Source organism: Pleurodeles waltl, chromosome 3_1 (genome assembly GCF_031143425.1).
Source record: "Pleurodeles waltl isolate 20211129_DDA chromosome 3_1, aPleWal1.hap1.20221129, whole genome shotgun sequence".
In the NCBI taxonomy this organism is placed as follows: domain Eukaryota; kingdom Metazoa; phylum Chordata; class Amphibia; order Caudata; family Salamandridae; genus Pleurodeles; species Pleurodeles waltl.
The window spans coordinates 1,761,536,536-1,761,556,949 of NC_090440.1; the positions used below are offsets into that span (position 1 = coordinate 1,761,536,536).

General features: G+C 41.4%; 1 protein-coding gene across 11 annotated transcripts in view; it reads right to left on the reverse strand.

Annotated features, from left to right (window-relative positions):
• Positions 1-20,414, reverse strand: part of ARMC8 (armadillo repeat containing 8) — a 526,273-nt gene that overhangs the window by 375,581 nt on the left and 130,278 nt on the right. For all 11 annotated transcript variants that reach the window (XM_069225737.1, XM_069225740.1, XM_069225739.1 and 8 more), the window contains exon 3: positions 10,511-10,582. In XM_069225737.1, coding sequence (XP_069081838.1) covers positions 10,511-10,578 — 68 coding nt within the window. In that variant the 5' untranslated portion in view covers positions 10,579-10,582. The remainder of the gene's footprint in view (positions 1-10,510; positions 10,583-20,414) is intronic.

Sequence of the window (20,414 nt, forward strand, 5' to 3'; positions counted from 1 at the left end):
TTACATTAAAACTCTGTTGAAACAAAATTTGCAACCCCATCAAATCAACACAATCAAATTTTATAATCTTATATTCACATTGCACTCTTTTGTTTAGTAATATTAATAGCCCCCCTTTTGCACGACTGGTCGCCTTTTCAGATGGTTGAGCAGGAATATTAAAAGAGAGAAACCCATCTATATTAATTCTACCCAAGTTTCTTGAAAGAGGCATATATCTTGAGTGTTTATATATGACCACCAGTCCGTATCATCCAATTTCCTCACAAGGCCAGCTAAATTCCATGTCATTATTGATAGGCCATTTATGGCTGGCACAGCACTATGTATCTGAGGACTAACATCCTCTGAGATTAACTCGTTTATAGTAGGTCCGTCGAGGCTAATCATAAGTGGCTCCTCTAAGCTGCCCCCGGAAAATGCTTCCTGAACTGTGGACAGTCATACAGACAATCTGAATAGGCTCAACACACCCTAATTGATCCCTTGCGATATTGTGGGCCTATTGAATGGAGAAATCAGAGCAAGGTCTTTACTGAACCAATTTACAATAGGGGACTTAAACAAGGAAGATTGATAAGGCAACCACAAAAAAGCAGAAATGGCAGACAGGCACCCTTTGAGAGTGCAAATAGCAGAGGATAAACAATAGGACCACAGAGAGAGTGGCATAAAGTGGGTCAACAGACTTATACCGTTTTGATGGATGGACGCCTCGCTGCCAAGGTAACATTACAGACTTCCAGATGAAGGTCAAAAGCTGTCAACTGTCGCTGCTCAACAGGTTCGGGTGGAGAACCCTCCCCTGCTGCTGCGTCAGAAGATCCTCCCGAAGGGGCAGTCTGACCTTTGGACTGATGGCCATGCTCAGTCACTTGGGATACAAGACTCTTCATTCCCAGCCCGGAGCTACAAGGATTACTTGGGCCCAGTCGTTCTTGACCTTCTTGAGAACACTGGGCAGAAGTGGTATGGGCGGAAAGGCGTACAGGAGACCAGAGCTCCACTAGAGACAAAAAGTGTCTCTGAGTGACTGCCACCTTGGAAACCCCAATGCACAATACTGCTGACATTCTGTGTTCTCTGCAGATGCAAACAGATCTAACCAAGACTCTCCCCATTGCCAAAAGAGACCTTGCACCACCTCCAGACGGAGACGCCATTAGTGATCAACTAAGCATTGTTCTGTTCACAGGAACCCTTGTGCTGGGTTTGGACCAGGTACCCAGTAGGACATCTGAAAGGGCTTCATTGAAGGGAAGCAAGGGTTTGGAGGATGAAGCTCCAGGTTGAAGCACCTCTGTCAGGAGGTTAGTCCTGACAGCCACCGAAGGCAACTCAAGGTCCAGGACCTCACCTGCTTTTTTTACCACCATAAAATATGACTTCCCTACTCCGCAGCCACTGTAGGGGGAGAAAGCATGCCAGTATCTGGGGAGGTATCCAGCCCACTGGCTTCACTCAAGTCCATAAGCCAGTCAACTGGATCTTGAAGAAGGTATTCCAAAGGGTCCAGCGACCCCTCACATTCCTCACCATAACCTACTCCAAGAGAAAGGGGCTCAGAATCTGACTTAGGAGGCAAGGCTCCTGAGAAGGTCAGTGAGTCAGTATCGTAGGATGCTCATCTGGCTCTGTGCTGCAGTCGCCAATGAGATTGTGGTGGTGCTGCCCGGGCAGCGCTGGAAGCAGCGTTGGGGAAGGTCCAATCAATGCTGTCCTGGATCAAAGCATGAATCCATGGGTACCCCTCAGAGCTGCGCCTGAAGTCACCGACATGGAACCTGAAGGGGGCCCTTCCAACACTGCAGGTCCCGAAGGCATGCCAGCGGTGTCGGACTGCCTGAAAATGAGGCGCATGGCCTTACAGAACTCTTTGTTGGGCATGAGCTGCTTCAACTCCTGGAAACGCGGGGAGGCGCAGAGTCAGCCCAGGCGCAGGCTCTGCAGAGGGAGGCCTAGACCAACAAAGCTTTCACTCTCTCAGCTCGTCGGACAAGGTGAAGACGAAGAATGTTTTGTCTTCTTCGACAACTTCTTCTTGACTACCAGATCATCCAGAGGACTTGAAGTGGGATGATGACAAGGAGCGGGTTAGGGGGGTTACTCCATGACCACTGCCTTCCTCTCAATCAGGACCTCGACTGGGTCGAGTGTCAGGCCACCATCAGCTTCAGGGACCACTCCCTCAAAGCCTTAGGTTGCAAGGCCCGACACTCGGAGCACGACTTCGGCTCGTGGCCCAGACACCAAAGGCACACGAGGTGCAGATCCATCATGGACATCGCCCAATGACAGGATCCCCCGGGCTTGAAACCAGTGTTCCTTGAAGTCAACCCTCAATGTACCAGGAGTTAAGCAACTCAAAAAAACTTTGCCAACAATTTGAAAAAGACCAGTCAGAAAATGACTGAGGGGTAGCTTTTTCTTTGGATCATCGCTGGCTTGCACGGAAAGCAAAGAACTGACGTCAGCGCTCCAGGGTGTCACCTAAATAGGACCAGAGACGTCATATCTGTCACGGACGACAACAAACAGAGCCTATCAACGCCACCTAACAGCATGCAGAGGTACTGCTTGAGAAAAATCTCCGGCCCCAGACTGACGCCCGGGGCAAATTCTAAGGTAAGGAATCTGCAACTAGATGCAGGTCAATTAGCATATAATTCTCTTAGTGCAACTAACTTTTTAAAGCAAGTGAATTTGCATGCCTTCAACACAAAACAAGAGCTGGTGGTTCATTGGTAGAATGGGGACAGGGACATGCAGTTGTTTATAAACAGATCTTAAAATCGAAATAAGAATTCTAGTATGTAAAAATATATTTGAGTTAAATCTAATTGGTTAAAATGTTTCAGAACAGTAAGTAATTTGTAAAGTTCTTCTTTGAACATTGATGGATTATAACATGACAATAAAAAGCAGGAAGAAAATCAATCACATACTGGAGAACATTTGCACAAATATTTTACTCTGTCAAGATATTTGCATTCTGCTTTCTCTCTAAACAAGAATCTGCAATACATGGTGCTACACTCCTGTTACGTAATTCTCCTTCAATCTCTATTTTCACTACAAAAGAAGATTATTTAGGAAGATGAGCAGCTACCTTATTGAAAATGGATCTTATTTTCTTTCTTTTTGTTATACTGTCACCAGTGTCTATGGTCTAAATTTGGACTTAAGCCACTACACTGAAAACAAAAATTATCCCGATTTAGATGGCAGCCACACATATATGTTTGGTGACGACTGGAATGCTGGACTAGATGCTACAGATCACTTCTCAAAAATATGGTCCACCCCCCCCCCCCCCTCACCCCCCCAGGTAAAATGAGGATGAGTGTGTATAATATGCTAAGTAATTCAGACTTTAGACACATTCCCAAAATGCTATCTAAAATAGATTACTTTGTTAAAATATTACTGAGGTGAGACTTGAAAGGATAAAAATACAATGAGCTTTTAATATAGCATTATTATTGCACCTATTTTTCGTTGTGCAAATATGTGGACAGTCGGAGGAATTCTTTCATATAAACCTTAGCTCTACACACCTTTTTATATGGGATTCTTTGAACACCTTTCTAACGGCATGACTGAGTAGAAAGCATAAGCAAGACGGAAATTGCAAAGGGGGAAAATGTCCTTTTAAATAAAATGTTTGACCTTTCAGGATTAGAAAGGGCATCACAGGCAACACAGCAGAATAGCTTGGAGATTCCTATGGATGAGGATATAACAACGGTAAATAATTTAAAGAGCACAAAGGCAACCGTCTTCCCAGGTAAATCTGGAAAGAGCAGCTAATTCTCCAATTACATATGATATGCCAGGAGTTTTATATAGAACATTGATAACTTCAATTATAGTCTCAGGCAAATACAGTACTAATCTGTGAAGCAAATCAAGACCCTGTTTTCTGCTCATCTTACAGGCCAATTTAGTTGCTGAACGATGAATCTAAAGATCTGAAGGAAAACTTGCGGAACAACAGCAGAATCCCTTGTTAATTGATCAAGAGCAACAGATTTTACTGAGGCCTGTAAGGTAAACAAGAATATTTCTGAATTCTTTACTTCTAGTTATGCCAGTTAGGCCCATGAAGAAAACTCCTTAGATCTGGTTAATTGAAAATATCATTTTAAGACATTCCACCATAAATCTGTGGTCGTCTTGGTAATTTGTTTCTAATTACGCGAGGAACCACTCATGCTGTATTCTGCTCTCTGATTGGAGCTTCTAGCAATCCCACTACACATCAATTCAAGTATGAGGGAATTTCAACTGGTGTCACTAAGTCACACAGTGTGGTTATATGAAGATGATCTTTTGCCTTAACAGATAATTATGATATAATATCTCGTATTACAGTATCTTGTAGTAAATATTCCTTTTTTAACCTTAAGACTAGGTTGACCAAAATAAACTCATTACTGGACCAAAATCTGATATTAGTCACCCTAGAAGACATAGTTCATTATATTAAAATGATAATTCTTCCTCCAATTCTCTAGGAGGTCCTACAATCACAAGTTTATGTTCCCATTAAGTTCTTTCTAAGACCATTAGCTGGATCCAGACAGTTCTTGTTAAGTTCCCATTGCATATCAATTTTATTTTCACTCCCATTTAATTCTTACTACACATCTAGAAATATACTTAACTTAGTTTATTTAAATAATTTATGGATGTTGAATGAAGTTAAACAAAAAATGTAGAGCTACAGTTCGTATAGAATGATATGTAGAAATCCTTCTGTTCCATCTGCAGCTATCTAGAGCAAACATAATTGCAGATCACTGGTGTGAGAAATTGGGTTGCTGATTGACAGGGAGTGAGCCATGGTCAAGCAACAGCCAAAATCCCTTGTAGGGTGAATCAAGGAAAGTCACTAAATTAACCTGTGCTCAACTGTGGGTAGTTTGGCACAAAAAGCAGTCATGAACCCACACCAATTTAGAAAAAGAGTAAATTTTAATCAAGCTCGAAAAATCTACTTGCCACTCGCTATGGCGAGTTATATTTTATTATATAAGTCTAACAAGTTGAAAAACAGGTGGTCTGTTAAGTCAGAAAGTGGAGGAGCAATAAGGTGCCATTAAATCTTGTTTTTGTCACATTTACTCTGTGTTCAGAGACACAGGTCAAAAGTCAGTCTGTCTTACAATTAATTTTCCTTCTTACTCCAGAGTTGCAGGAGTTTGTCAGGTTTTTCCTAACACACAACATTTAAATAGCTAAGTCAACTGTGCAAACATTTCCAAAATATATTTCAGTAGTTGTGAAAGCCAATTGTTTGTACTTTTGTGTGATGAAAAAAATATTTTATTAGGATAAAAACAAATCAGAACACCATACTTGGTTATGTGCAAGAATAAATATGTTTCTGAAACCCGATTTTCACAGATTGTTAATACATTATATAATTTTATAAGTAAAGCTGCAAGTTAGTGGGAAGGGTTTTGGACATTTCTTGGAAATGTTCTGTTTGTAAATGACAGTGTGCAACCACATCATGCTTTAGTAATATATCTATTAACAGTGAGTGTTTCAAGATAAACTGAGAAACACTCCTGTCCAGAGGGCAATTATATTAGTAAACAGGCAAGTACTGAATCATGTGATCCCTATAAGTGGGCTAGATTATTTTTTATACATGAAGCAAACGTTTAGTCTATTTAATCAAACAAAGAAGTTTTTTTGTACAGCAGAAATGCTAAGCTCACATATTTGAAGGTACCCTCGGATGTGACAATGAAGAAAAAGGTGATTATGTAAATTAAAATGTTTGACTCGGACCACACAATTTGAGACCCATTACAGTTATGGTCAAGTAGTTTATTCAGGTTTCTCGATCTGCAGGTCTAGTAAAATTTTTATGATTTTATGAGGCCTGTTAATAAATTATGTGACACCAAAACAACAAAATTAAAAAAAAAACAATCAGTAAAACTGGAGATACAATTGTTTTAAAGTTTTGAGTAAAAAAATAGTGCCTAAAAGATGAAAGCTCCAAGAACGGACATCCAGTAGCACAAGACCAAGTCACAGTCGAAAAATATTCCGACAGCGATAGAGCGCGGTTCGGATACAAGAAGGAGATTAGGGTTTTACTTCAGACTTGCAATATTTTTCTCAAAATGTCTTCTAAGAGGGTAAAGTACAATGGGGTAAGGCTGTAGGAATCTTCCGAAGAGGGAGTACTGCCGCTGGATAGCCTTAGGTTGAAGCCACAGTGAAGATTTCAACATTCAGACTTAGTTCCTCATTACGACTTCGGCAGTCTTTTCACAAGACCGCCGAAGCCGCGGGCGGCAGAATAATGTCCGTGTTGGCAGTCGGAAGACAGCCACTTTACGAGTTCTGTCCGATTTCTGCCCGTTTACAGGCAGAAATCCGACACAGTCGGCCTGGCTGACAGAGCTAAAGAGGTGTTTCCACCGCCAGCACCGCCACACCAACAGGACACTGCAATACATAATACGGTGTTGCAGTTTCCTGAACGGCAGTGGAATCGCCGAGACCCATCCCCTCCCAGACGACCGCCTCGCCAAGGCAGGTAGGTGGACCGTTTGAAAGGGGAGGAAGGGTGTTGTGTGCATGTGTGTGGTGTGTATGTGTAGCGCTATGGGGGAGCAGGAGTGCGTGTATGTATGTCTGTATGTGTGTGTGCGCGTGGAGGGTATGTGTACGAATGAGAGGGGAGGGGTTGTGTCGGGGATGTATGTTTGTATGCAGAGAGGTGGGGGTATACTGTCCGAGTACATGTATATGTGCAAATGGGAGTGTGAGTGCGTGTTTGTGAGCGAGCGAGTGGTGGTGTCTGAATGTATGCATGCGGTTGGGGGGGGTGTCTGCATGTGCGTGGATGGGGGTGTCTGCATGTATGCGGAGGGGAGAGTGGGGTGTCAGGGTGCGAGTGAGTAGGTTTGCATTGGGATGTATGCGAGTAGGGGTGAATGTTGCAAGACTGCGAGTGGGGGTGTGTGTGGATGCGTGCGGACGAGGAGGGTGTGTGTGCAAGTGTGCAGATGAAGGGGTGTGTGTGCGCAAGTATGCAGAAGAGGAGGGTGTCTGAAGGTAGGTGGACATGTGGGGGTGCGTGTGCCTGTGACAGGAATGGAGATTCTTGTCGCCAGGTGCGTTACCGTCAGGTATTTGTGGCGGTGCGACTGAGTTGACCCGTGGCAGTAAAATCGCCACACTCTTAATGAGGGCCTTAGTTTCTTTTATAGAAATAAAAAATCTCCAGCTGGTTAAGGCAGAGGGCTGTAGCCACAGAGACCAGCTACCCCTTTGGCGAAGGACAGCTGAACAGGATTTGCTGCTGCGAAGAAGAACATACAGGGAGAAGCTGCACAGTCAAACTTCCTGCAGATAGGCGAGCAGATTGGTCCTGTCTCCTCCAGGTTCTCAGAGCTGCACTGGCCAAAAGATTTGTACGCCCTCAATTTAATGATGTGGCCATCTGGACACCATTAGCACCACAACCAGGGGTCCAGGACTGGTTGTGTGCCACTAGGGGGTTCAAGACTCAATCAGCCTATGTCCAGGTGAGGGTTCAGCATGGTGGGAGCCATTTGTGGTCCTGGGGATCTGAACAGGAGGCCAGGAAACTAGCTATAGTAGTCCTGGGTTTAGGTGAAGATGCCGGGCTAAACAGCAGAACTGACCTCTGAGGGTTCAAGGCAGGCTCCAGGCAATAAAGCAGTCCTTCAAGGTACAGAAAAGCAGTCCTGCAGAGCGCACAGCAGGTCACAACAGCAGACACTCCTCTCAGAGTCCTTCCCACAGGTTCAGGAGTGAACTGAAGAGTTGGTGCTGAGGTCCTATTTTTTGCCCTCCTTCTGGAAGGAGGGAGACACTTCTATGCATTGGCATTGAATTCCATGGAATTTCCTGACTCCCTTACACTAGCTCCAAGCTGGCTGCAGTAGCAATGTGGAGGTGATAAGTCCTTTTCGTGAAGGCAGAGTACTCCCTATTCAGATGCAAATGGAGCTGAGCTCAGCTACCCCAGCCCCATCCTGACAACAGATGGCCAATTCAGGCACTCCTAGTCCCTCTATTGTGTGAATTGTCTGTCACAAAGTCTAAAACTATCAGTTACACCTCGCCTTGTGACCCAAATCAGGCTTGTGGGCACAAAAGGGTTAAGGCCAGCAAAATGCCAACTTTCTAAAAGTGGCATTTTCAAAACTGTAAAAAAAAGACTTTAATATTAAACAGGGTTTTTATTACAATTACAAAGACACCAAAGATCAGATATCTCCCTGCTCCCAGTGGAAATTACAGCTTATTAAATTTAACAAGGAATTTCCAATGTGATCCCATGGAAGGGTTAGCCTCACAGTAGTGAACAGCGAATTAAAAAAAAATTCATTACAACCACCAATGGCTAAGGGCCAGAAAATGACAACTTTCTGAAAGCAGCTTTCTGAAAAATGCAATTTAAAAACTGACTTTTCCATTAAAGAGGGTTTATTTTTTAATTACAATTTCATAGATACCAAACATGAAATACTGACCTGGTCACAATCGAAAGTTAGGACTTATTAAATGTAATAAGGCAACCAAATGTTATGCTATGGGACTAGGACAGGTAAGCCCCTGAGTAGTGAAAAACAAATGTAAGAGTTCTGCACTACCAGGACATTTAAAACGAAAAAGTGCATGCCCAACATTTTAATTACACCCTGCTCTTTGGGCTATCTAGGGCCTCCCTTAGGGGTGACATATGTAATAAAAGGGGAACTTAAAGCTTGGCAAGGGTTTCTTGTCAAGTTAACATGTCAGTTTAAATTTGCATTCAGGCTGCAGTGGTAGGCTTGGATGTTTTAAGGTGCTTTTTAAGTGGTTAGCACAATAATTGCAGCAGGCCGGCTGGTGGCATTTAATTTACAGGCCCCTGAGTATATGGTATACCACTCCACAAGGGACTTATAGGTAAATTAAATATGACAATTGGGCATAAGCCAGTTTAACAATGTTTTAGGGGAGTGAGCACAAGCACTTCACCACTGGCTAGCACTGATAAAATGCACAGAGTACTAAGGCCAACAAAAATAAGTCCAGCGAAATGGAGGAAGAGAGGCAAAAAGTTTAAGGGAACACCAATCTAAGGCTGACAGGTCTAACAAATGTGAACCTCAGCACACTTCTTTCATATAAATATTTTATATTCAAAACAATAAATGTTTGAGGGACCAAGTTAAATCATTACATCAGTTACAATCTGACACAAATCATCATGTAGCATTATAGACAAAAAATTAACAGATGTTTGTCTTACACAATTTAAGGCAGTATTTAGAACCACCACCATATCCTTATGTCAACATAAATTACACACCAGAATACATCGATTAACATCTCACCTATATGAAACATTATTAGATGATACTTTCAACTGGGAAGAACTACTCCCTAATTGGTCCATGAAAGAAGATATAATAGTTGGCAGCTGTATCTTGGCACACGTTATTTCTGTCACTAAGTCAACTTCCGCACAGTCAGCTGCTCATTATTATTCACGTATATTACAGTTCACATAAATTAAGAGAATTATCCAGCCTGGAATTTATAAATGTTCAAGGTCCACAGAGCAGAATGCAGGCCAAGTACATGTGCTTTTCTCATGTTGAACATTTTAATCCTGTTCAAGACATTTGTATTTGCCTTAAGTGATTGTAGAGGAAAGAAAACAACCCTGCTATATTTGACTTGGGTCAAAGCAACACAACACTTTACGAGTCTCTGAACTGGAGCTGCCAGGCTATTCATCACAAGAGGCTAGTAAGATAGTTTCCTCCAACAATTCTGGTCAGGTTAATAGGTGTTCTCCTGGTGGTATGAAAGGATATGTCCTTAGTTAAACTGCGTAATAAATAAGTTAAATTACCAATCAGCCTGGTGATCGCAAGTAATTTCTCATTCTTTATTTTGCACATCTCTCTGCCTCAGTAATTCCCATCCATTAAATCAATTTCACATATGTAGCCACTCCCTTTTCTGAAAATCTTGTGGCACATTTTTTACCATTATTCTTTGGTGAACAAGACCCTATCCTTTTTTTTTAACCATCCAAACTAACTACATTTTGTTTTTCTGTATGTGCAGCTATTTGCTTTCTTATTCATGACTGAACCATTGCCAAAGTCAATTTTCTCACCAACATTTATTCTGTATTGATAGTTAAGGATGTTCCCCCGATCAGTGACTTTTGTTTTTATTTTAAAATGGTGGTCAATTAATTACCTTAAGTCTTATGACTAATCACAAACTCTAGGGTTGAGGACCTTCTATGGCAAGTGGTATGCATTTCCATCAACATGCTGTTAGACCTCCACAATTGTTTTTAAACAAAAACAGAGACTGACTTGAACCATGTAGTAAATGAAACATTGATTCATTTTGAAGTTTAAGCAAAGGCTATAGTGCCACATGTCCCTACAGGGGTTTTAATGCATCGCAAGGCAGCAATAAGAAACAGCAAAACACAACCTACCTTGGCACAGCTCCTAATACAATCAGGTTTGCTTTCTGTTTGTTGTTGCCAATGACTGCATTTTTCATATCTCTGTATTTTCAATTAGAAGATAACATTACATTAGTTATTTTTTTATGATTTAATGTAACATTTCAGGCACATCACTTCATCAAATGCTATAAAAATACACAAGCATGCATTTCTGTCTACAAGGGAGCTGTCTGCTCAGTGTTTTGCCACACTTTGTGGATGGGCTTACTGACCACAAAGTAGGCTAAATTGGTACCAAAACACCTGTTCAGTAGTACCCCCCACCCCCCACAAATCATAGTTTACTTTCAGTGTTGGCTTCAATTAGGCTGATGCATAACACTCATGACGAGGCAGGGCATACTGGCGAATGCAGATTAATTCTGGCAAGAATAGTGCACAATTGCTTTCCACACAATTTGGGATTTCTCATTTATTTAAAGACTTGACAGTCATGTATTTGGGCGTGGTGGCACAGAGGGGCAGGGCATAGGAGGGGAGTCACAAGTAGAAGTACAACTAGAAAAAGACTACTAAAAACAAAGCTTGAAGACTGCCCCTGTCAATGTTTACTCACTTTCCATTTATGATGCTGGCAAGACAAGAAACCATATATAGACTTCGCATGCTGCAGAGGAGGTCACGGTTTTGTATGTAGTAGCATCTTAAAAAGAACATTAACTTTCAGTTTGCAAACATGCATCCACCAAAGATTATGAGGAGATTAGCGGACTTATCATTAAATTGCACCTAGCACAATTGTTATCAGTTGGTGGTCAATGATGCAACCTCAGTGGCATTTTGGCAGATGAAGGTCACACTTTCTTACTGGAAATGTTTCATTTTTTTTGCAGTAAGTACAGTCACATATTACGATGTCTTGACACCAGTCTCAGTCTTTACTGTTTATCGGAAGATACTATCTCTATCTTTGTCAAGGTGGTACATGCAATACTTCAGCAATACAGGTTATATAATGTAACACAAAGCTCATAGCACATCTACCAGATCTAGATAACCAAGTTAAATTAGTATCATAGAAATAGGTCAACAATCACACAATAGCACTGCAGAGAATATTAATAAGAAATTAATTGTTAAATAAATGGAAAATGGATAAACGTGAACTGCAACTATTAGAATGCTCTAGAATCACGTAGGCAACAAATACCAGATAACACGGTGTGCGGTACCTTCAAGTGACGGTGCTGAACTAATCTTCGTGAACCTTTTAGCAACCTATTTCTAGGATATTTTAAAGCCCACAGGGGTAAATTTAAGAGTCTTAGAAACAGCCCCTCCCACTACAAATATTGGCACTGGAGTGCTTTGAAATGGCAATAAAAATGGCATAAATATACTCAAAGCTCATTAAAGCCATAACGGTAAAGCAGCATGTGGATGCGACACACCTTCTATGCACCTGGGCTCCCAGGTGTAGGTACTCCGCTATTCTAGGTATCCATTGGTGGGGCCACTATCCAACCTCCCTTGTCCTAACTCGGGTCCTCTGGGAAGGGTCATAAAACACGAAAACTCCAACCACTACTCACCCATGTTATCCCATGGACACTAACCTGAGATTTCTACTCTGCAAACAGGCGCCTGGGGAATCCTACCTACTTACCTTTGGGATAATAGTACTTCCCCAGTCCTAAGGTCCTTGGGTGGTAGTGTGGGTTGGGTGTGGTTTTCACATTTCATTTTTTTAGTATATGGTTTGGCCCCTCCAAAGGGGCCCATGTTATTTATGCCTTTGCTTACCTGCTGCTAAGTATATTTCTGTATGGCCATATCTCCAGTTAGGAGATATATCAAACTTACCTCTAGAGTGTGTGCTATGATAAATATTAAACATTTTTCTAACACTTGCGTGGTTCTTTCCTGTGTGTATTTCACTGACTGACCTGTGTGGTACTTGCAACCACTTTACACCCTCCTGGTTAAGCCTTAGCTGCTCTTCACAGCTACCCCTAAGAGAGCTCTGGTTATCTAGAGTTGCCTACACGATCAACTAAGGGTTGCCTGGACTCAGTATAGGGTGACTCACCTATAGGTGTACACCATATACTGAGCCAGCCTCCTACACTTGCCAACCATTGAACCTTGTTTAAACTTATGTCTCTGTATCACTGCTTCTTGCTGACTAGATTCAGACTCAATAGGACTCATCACTCTTTTTAGCAGTCCTTAAGGACTGGTATAAGGAATGTTCCCTGGAACCATGTAACTGTTATCTGGTCTCAAAGCATAAAATCTTGAGTTTTATAATATTTAGTCATTCTTATATGAATCTCCATCAAAAAAATATTATTTTACTTTTAGAGAAACGTTTTTGTCAGGTAAACCTGCCCTGTTTCATTTACAACTGCTTTTAGATCAGCATCCCTGTTTTTATGAGGCAAGTTTTCCAGCCAGTGCTGTTACAGCGAGGAAAATGAAGGATCTGATATGATAAATTGCATATTTTATTCTCTTTTTTTTAGGTTTTTAAGAATGTTGAATTTATTAGGAGGTGTGATTGGATTATTCTGGTAATGTTTTATGATATATGATTGTTCAACGTATGTATTTTTATTGCTATTTATATTTTATTGTCTTGTAGTGATATTATCTTTTATGGTTGGAACAAATTAAAAGAAAAACGAATTAAGAAAGCTGATGAGGTAGCTGATCTGAAGATTTCATATATAGGCACCTCCTGGAAATAGTTTGCCTGTTTGATTTTTTCTTATGTAGGTTTCTTCAGACAGCCCTTTCTGCATGTGAAGAACCTATTCTGCAGAAGGAGTATTACATGGGAAGAATGTTGACAGATACATACTTAGATTGACATGAGACAGCTTTGGGAAGGAATATTTGGCAGTTTTTAGAACAACCTTGCTCACATTAAAATGTATGGCTCATGCAAACACAATACTTGTACTGAATGTCTCTCTGGTGAAAAGATAATACAAGAAAACTGTTAATCCACTGACCTATTTCCAACTTAATGAAATTGCCAAGATGCTCACAATCTTCTACACTCCATTCTTAACTAAATTCTATAATTAGTTCACTTCCTTTCCCATCTCATAATTTGTTTTTCTTTTGAACCTAATAATTTACTACAGACTCCGCCCTAATACCTCTGCCTTAGTTCCTCTAATCCTACCTATACCCTAGCACTAGTGCCCCTAAGATCCCTACTGCATTTAGCTCATATTTGCCTTGTACTTCTAAATGCCAGTACCACTAATAATCTTCTAGAATCTAAACTACTGTACATACTCTAAGGCATCTACCCTTGCTTATACTCTGGAGACCTTACTTGTACCACTCTTGCCTCCATTCAGCATCATCTATCCGACCTAGCCCCAGTCATCTAAGCCTGCCTACTTATGTTCTATTGCCTCTTACCTTGTCTGACCCGCAGTACCTCTTCCAATTGACACTGCCTAGCAATAGAGGAGGCCTTTAGATTTCTGGCATATGGAGTTGATGGGAAGTTCAAGTACACATATAAGAATTTATGAACTAAGTCACCATATTAAGTTGTAGTGCAGGATTGTTTTCTACTCTCTAGATAATCAATTCCATGCAGTTAGGGTAATCTCTGTCCTGGCTTGCATCCTCAATCACTTTTGAGATTAGGGAAGTAATGGATAAGTATTTTTAACCACTTCATAAAAAGAGCATTCCAACTGAATCCCATGTATTTATTTTGCTTTCTGGTAATGATCTGCAAATAAATGATCTAATAAAGGCCTTCTCTAACCATAGCAGCATCGGTCATGAGGATTGTTTAAGATTACGTACTCATCAATCTTGCTCAAATCATCGGCTTGTTTTTCAATGTCCCCAAGGTTGATATCCACTTTTACAGTCAAATTCATAGCTGTTGGTCAGAGCTATATAGTCTAAACCTCATTTGAAAATGTCTAGAATTTCAGGCCTCCCTGTTTGTTTAGGTGGGATATCATGATTGATTTGTCCTTCTGTAACTATCTTAAATTGCCTTTAGGTTTAGGCAAAACAGCTCAAGAATACATTTATAGTAAAACCCTCAGATTATGCTTATTTAATATACAATGACTCTTCACAGGACCATTATTCCCACATTTGAAGGTCTTCAACATGCACTATCAATAACAGCAAGGAGGGATTATTTACTATCGTCTAGATCAAAACTGGATGGAGGATTAGCACTCCTTGACTCATGTGTTAAAACTTTCTTCCACCACAGAAAGGTGTTCATTTATTTTTCCAGATTCCGGAGCACTACTTCCACTGATGTTATGTGTACTACTGCGTGTTACATACGTAGCATTAAGCAGAGAACTATGAATATGCATGATGCAATCAGTATGATCAGAGAGACATTGTGCCAAAATGATGGCCGAGATTTCCTGAGAAAAAGCACATTATTTAAAAAAAGAGTATCACTCTCCTGAAAGAATACAATCATACCTATCTTGTATCTAACTCTGGTGTTTGCTGACTTGTCAGAGATTAGGTTTCAACACCAATATCCTGTATTTTTCTATATCAAGATAACTGGGATCTGTCCTTAGATCCAAGTTGGTGCTGCATTATTTCCTAGTGATGCACCTTAAGTAAATCGGGTACATTCCTTTGTTCTTGTGAAGCCTTGTACTCAGTGAACTGCTTGTTTGCTCAGAAGCAAGTAGACTCCTTGTAGTACGTACTCTGAATGTAGCGTGGGTGGAATGTTCAATATGTTAAACAGTAGATTGTGTCCATTCCTCACAACAGATAGCACTTACTGCTTTTACTTTTTTGCTCTTCGAGGTAATAAGTAATGTTTCATCATAATAAACTTAGTTACACTGAAGGTAAATTCTATAAGTAATTCCCAATTTATTTCTACAGTACACACAAACCTTGGAAACTATATGGTACTGAAAAGTCTTAGGTATCACTGAGGAATTCTCTATCACTACCTAACATGGTATCAGTAGTCTTGGATGAACACAGGGCTAGAATGTCTAGCGCTTTGTTTGCAAGAACCTCAAGAAATGTTCAAATGCTGTCCACTGCCAACATTACACATAGCAATGCAGGGGAAAAAAGGTGTGATCATAGGTTCCACATGAGGATTCTAAAGCAGTGTGCCTTTGAGTAGCAAGGTCTCCTGTGAAGTCTCTGGAATGGATGCCTTGAAATATGAAATACTACTGTAAGGAACTGATGCAAGCCTCTTCCTTATATACATTTCTTAGTATCATCCTGAGGTGTAGTTCCAGGACTTTCTCTATACAGGCGCTGTCCTAGGACTAGGAACTGAAAACTCAAACTCATCCTCCTTTACCAACTGAATGTTTTCTGGAAGAGACAACATACAATTGTCACTTCTATAACAGTTGCAGAACAGTGAGAACATGAGCACAACTTCAACTGCCTGAATCAGCTCTTCTTTGGCACGGAATGATCCTATCAGTGTATTTTTGCTGTTTGTGGTCTCTTAGACATTGATTATCTCAAAGTCCTATTTCTTGTTTTTATAAATAATTTTGGAGGCTTTCACATTATTACCAAACAACAAAACAGATGCCAGTGTTCCAAACCTACCCATCACTTTATTTTGTTATCAATACAAGCAGTGATTTGTGTCCACCCTAATCATTCAGACAATTACAGATTGTGATAATGATCTAGTCAAAAGCAAGTTATTGTGTTTTTCGAGGCTGTGACCAAATTGCAGGTATCTGAAAAGCCTGTGGACAATATAGTAGTCAGCCCACACAACTGTGATCTCTGGGATTCCTACTGTGTCTCAGGACCTAGACCACCACAAGGCCTGGCACACTGGGAAGCCAAGTACTCTTGCTAGAGGGAAGACTCGTCCGTGGGGGTCTGGAACCACTTCAGTAAGTGAGAGGGACTTTGGTAAGTTCAGGTAGCCCGTAGGGAAGAGCTGTATAGGATTATCTAGATTCTAGGTCTGGAGGAGATCAATTTGTAGTGTAAAGACCTAGTCGTACTGGTCACCAAAACTCCAGTGGTCAATGACGACGAGGTGGGAAGCTCATTAATAGAGGCAGGTGTCTGGTATGTCCAACTCCCATCAAACAGTGATGTATACATTCAGTAAGTAAACCTGCAGCTGAGCACCAGCCGTAAGGAACCTCCAAAGAAAGGAGATTATAGGTGGGGAGGGTGTATGAATAGTTCTGAAGTGCATACAGGAAACGGGGGCAGCATTCATTTTAAAAAGTACCTCCCAACCCATTATAGATATTGGCAATGGATATCAGTTTTCCAAACTTCCAGATATTTTTTGATTTTGCAGTGAAGTGGGGCCTAAGCACTGTTTAGCATCCCTGGAAAGATATGAACTCAGGTTTTGAAGTGGTCAGTGTCCGTTCAAGCACTGTCAGGCCCAGAAAATGGGTATGACATTTGGTGATCAGAATGCACAGTGACTTGGAGCAGATGGCTCAAAGGCCAGATGATTCACAATATATATGCAGAATGTTCACCAGTCTTGGAGTCTAACATTCAGGCTGTTGTATATAAAGGAGTAAATAGGCTTCATGTCCGGACCGAAATTTCAGTATACGCACTCGGGCCCCACACTGATGCACTCCGCAAGTGGCTTAATGATCAGCGCAAAAAGAAGCGAAGAGAGGGGGCACCGCTGGCACATCCCACATCCAATCAGAAAGGGAGAGGCAACACCCCATTAACCCGGACAATAAATCCTTGTACAGCGCCTGCACATATATAAGGAACTGTATGTTGAAATTCATTTTGGAACATGAAACGACAATGCACAGAACCAGCCCTGAGGCAGCACCCTCACCTGCCAAATCCCAGCCACATCAGTGGCAGACCTGAAAAATTAGATGATACATGAGAATGAGGGGACAGAGGGGGAGAACATGTACTGCTGCTCCTCTGCATGTCATTTCCACTAAGCAAGTGGGTCACCTGAAGGAGGAACACTACCGGGGGCAAGGTTTATGACAGAATTTAAGAATATCCCTCGCTTGATCCTATTATTAAGCCCACTGACATTCCAGAACAGGTTTCTGTACTGCCTATCAGGAAGCTAATATGTCATGGTGGTTAATGAGGGTATAGAAACATGGTCTATCAGCATGAACCAGACCATAACAGCTAAGAACCATGTATGAAAGTGCCTGTAAAAGTCACCCCAGCATTTCCCTCTCTACACATTGGGAACTGGAGTATCTGCACCTTGCAACTTTGAAACCATTTGCATGTTGTCAAATGGAGGCAAAATACACTCACTGAGCTAGGGGAAGAAGCAAGAAAGGGAAGCCTCTCTCCCCTAGCCCACCACAAAGTTTTATTTCCCTTAAGTGTAAAGTGAATAATTAAGGAAAATGATCAGCAAAGCTTCCTCCCACTAGTCAGTATCAATCTCTACCCACACTAGCAGGAGGCGAGAGAATGCAGAAACAAGTGTCACCAGTAAAATTGGACCTCAAGCAGATCAAGCACAGGAAATAGTCAAAACTGACAACAAAGGGGATCAAACAAAGTCTGTGCAGTGTTGTGGCTTGGGACTTTGGTGGCTCCGGAGCTCTGATCCCACGGCACTCTGAAAACATTTACATGCCATCAAGGTCCATCCTCAAACATAGATTCTGTTCACCTATACAGCATGTACCCTTCTCTCTGGAAGGGGGCTGCACAGAGCTTAATTTGAGCCAGTGGTTGCCGGTGAAGGACACCAGCACTTATTTTTGAGGGCCGCCACTTATTTTTCTCCATCAGTCAATTACTGCGAGCAAAAGACACATATGGGAAAGCCGGATCAAAGAAAGACAGAAAAGCATCACAAAGGGAAAAAGCAGAAAACTGCAGTGATTTTCAGGCGAGAGCTCTGGGCACCGGCACGTTTTTATTTACAAATTAACCACTGGGGTTGCATCTGGTGCAGATAGGAGTGGAACTCCCCGCCTCTCCTCCTTTTTAATCTTACCATGATTAATGCACATTAATTAAAGCAATTATTTTTGGTTATCCATTTGGTTATCGATAGGTAATATTTTCACTTTACCACTCAATATCCCCTTTCTGTTTCAATGGAACCTGTGCATGCGTCTAAGGCCCTTTTTGAACCAGAGAATACAAAAGAAAACATCTCCACCAATGTGCCCCAACACAGGACCCATTGGCTATTACATTGACCATCCAACATGCGCACAGCCTGATGATGAAGCATGTCCCTTTGCACGTGGGAGTGTGTGCATCCCATACAGGATACTCCCTGGTGCCTAAAGTGCAGAATCAATGTGAACAAATGTTCATTTTTGATTGTCTGTTCTACATAGCACACAAAATGACATATTTTTTGCATTAAAGTATTGATAGGGCAGATATGTGACAGACTACTCCATCCCGCTCATTCCCCTGTAAATTGTGTGTTACATGTAAAGCAGCGCAGCTGTGGGAGTTTTGTTGAGCACTTGATTCACTAGACTCAAGTACCCAAGAATCATTAGATCACTTGAACCCCACTAGAAATGTAACCATGTGGGATGTTCTTTACCACTGCCATGCCGGTTATACAGGATCTGAGCTTTGATGATGATATGGTGGTGGAAATGTTGGGCACCCCATTGCTTTTGGGGAACAGTAACAATACACCCACTATTGGCCTACTAGAAGATTGGAAGTTTCTCTCACTCCTTAAGAAAGTCCAGTTAAGACAGATCCACAAGGGGAGATAATGACTGAATATTTACGGACAAATAAAATCCTCAATAGATTACTTGTTACTAGTGAACCCAATATAATCTTAGACAATCTACTTTTAAAGAAAGAATAATCGCACTGAAGGCAACCAATTAACCCTCCACTTGAAAGAAGTTGTAAGAGATTAATAAAGATATGACTGAGAAAAAAAGTTCTCACAACATACAATAATCATGAAATTGCAAAAAGATACAAAGAAATTCAGTCAAGGAAAGGTGTACCAACCTTCAGTCCCAGAGTCTATTAACAAGCAAAAGAAGAAACCAAGATCCCAAAGATGGACATCCAGCTCAGTTGAGTGGAGTAGCAGTGAAGAATCATGCCAAATGACCAGTTGGTCCTGACTTTTATTAACCACTGCTATTTTGGGAACATAATTTTGGTTTCCCACCATTAACAATTTAACAATGTAAACCAAGCTTTTTTGTTTTTTTGGAAGAGGCTGGGGAAGAGCAAGAGGCAAGCAAAGAACCAGAGGATCTCCACCTATACAATGGATAAAGAAACCACAGATAATCATCTGAGGAAAGCGCCAGGACCCACCATTGAGCAGAAGCAAGACCTCATAGTCAACTTATCAGAATGCATCTTAAAATCTAAGAGGAAAGTACTCAACAGAGGTCTGTGAGTTGTACCAATCCCTAGATCAGATCCAGCTGCCACTATGAACTATTTACACTGCAAACAACTGGAAAGAAGATGAAGAACAGAACACAATGAAAACAACGAGGAGACTTAAAAAGCAGTCCTGAGACACTACCACCAGTAGATCACAGCAACTAAGAAGGTGGCCCCAGTAAAGCGCATAGACAACAGCTGTAAAGAAATTGTTGCGCTCGTCCAAAGACTTCACCTCACCAGCCACTGTCAGAATCTCTCAGAATACTTCAGCAACCAAACCAAATCCATCTACAACAACTTTGACCCTCAACCGAACCCCTGTGTTCTCACCATAAGCCTACCCACAAATTACCAAGGAAACTCCCCAACTGCATCAAGAAAAAAATCAACATCCAACAAACTGGTATCATCGTGAAAACCATCCAACCCTAAAATTGCAACGAACCCTTTCCACACCACATCTACAAGATGGACACCTCTCCAGACAACAAAGTCCTCATCCATATCTTGAACAACTCCATTACCACTAAAACATTCCTGG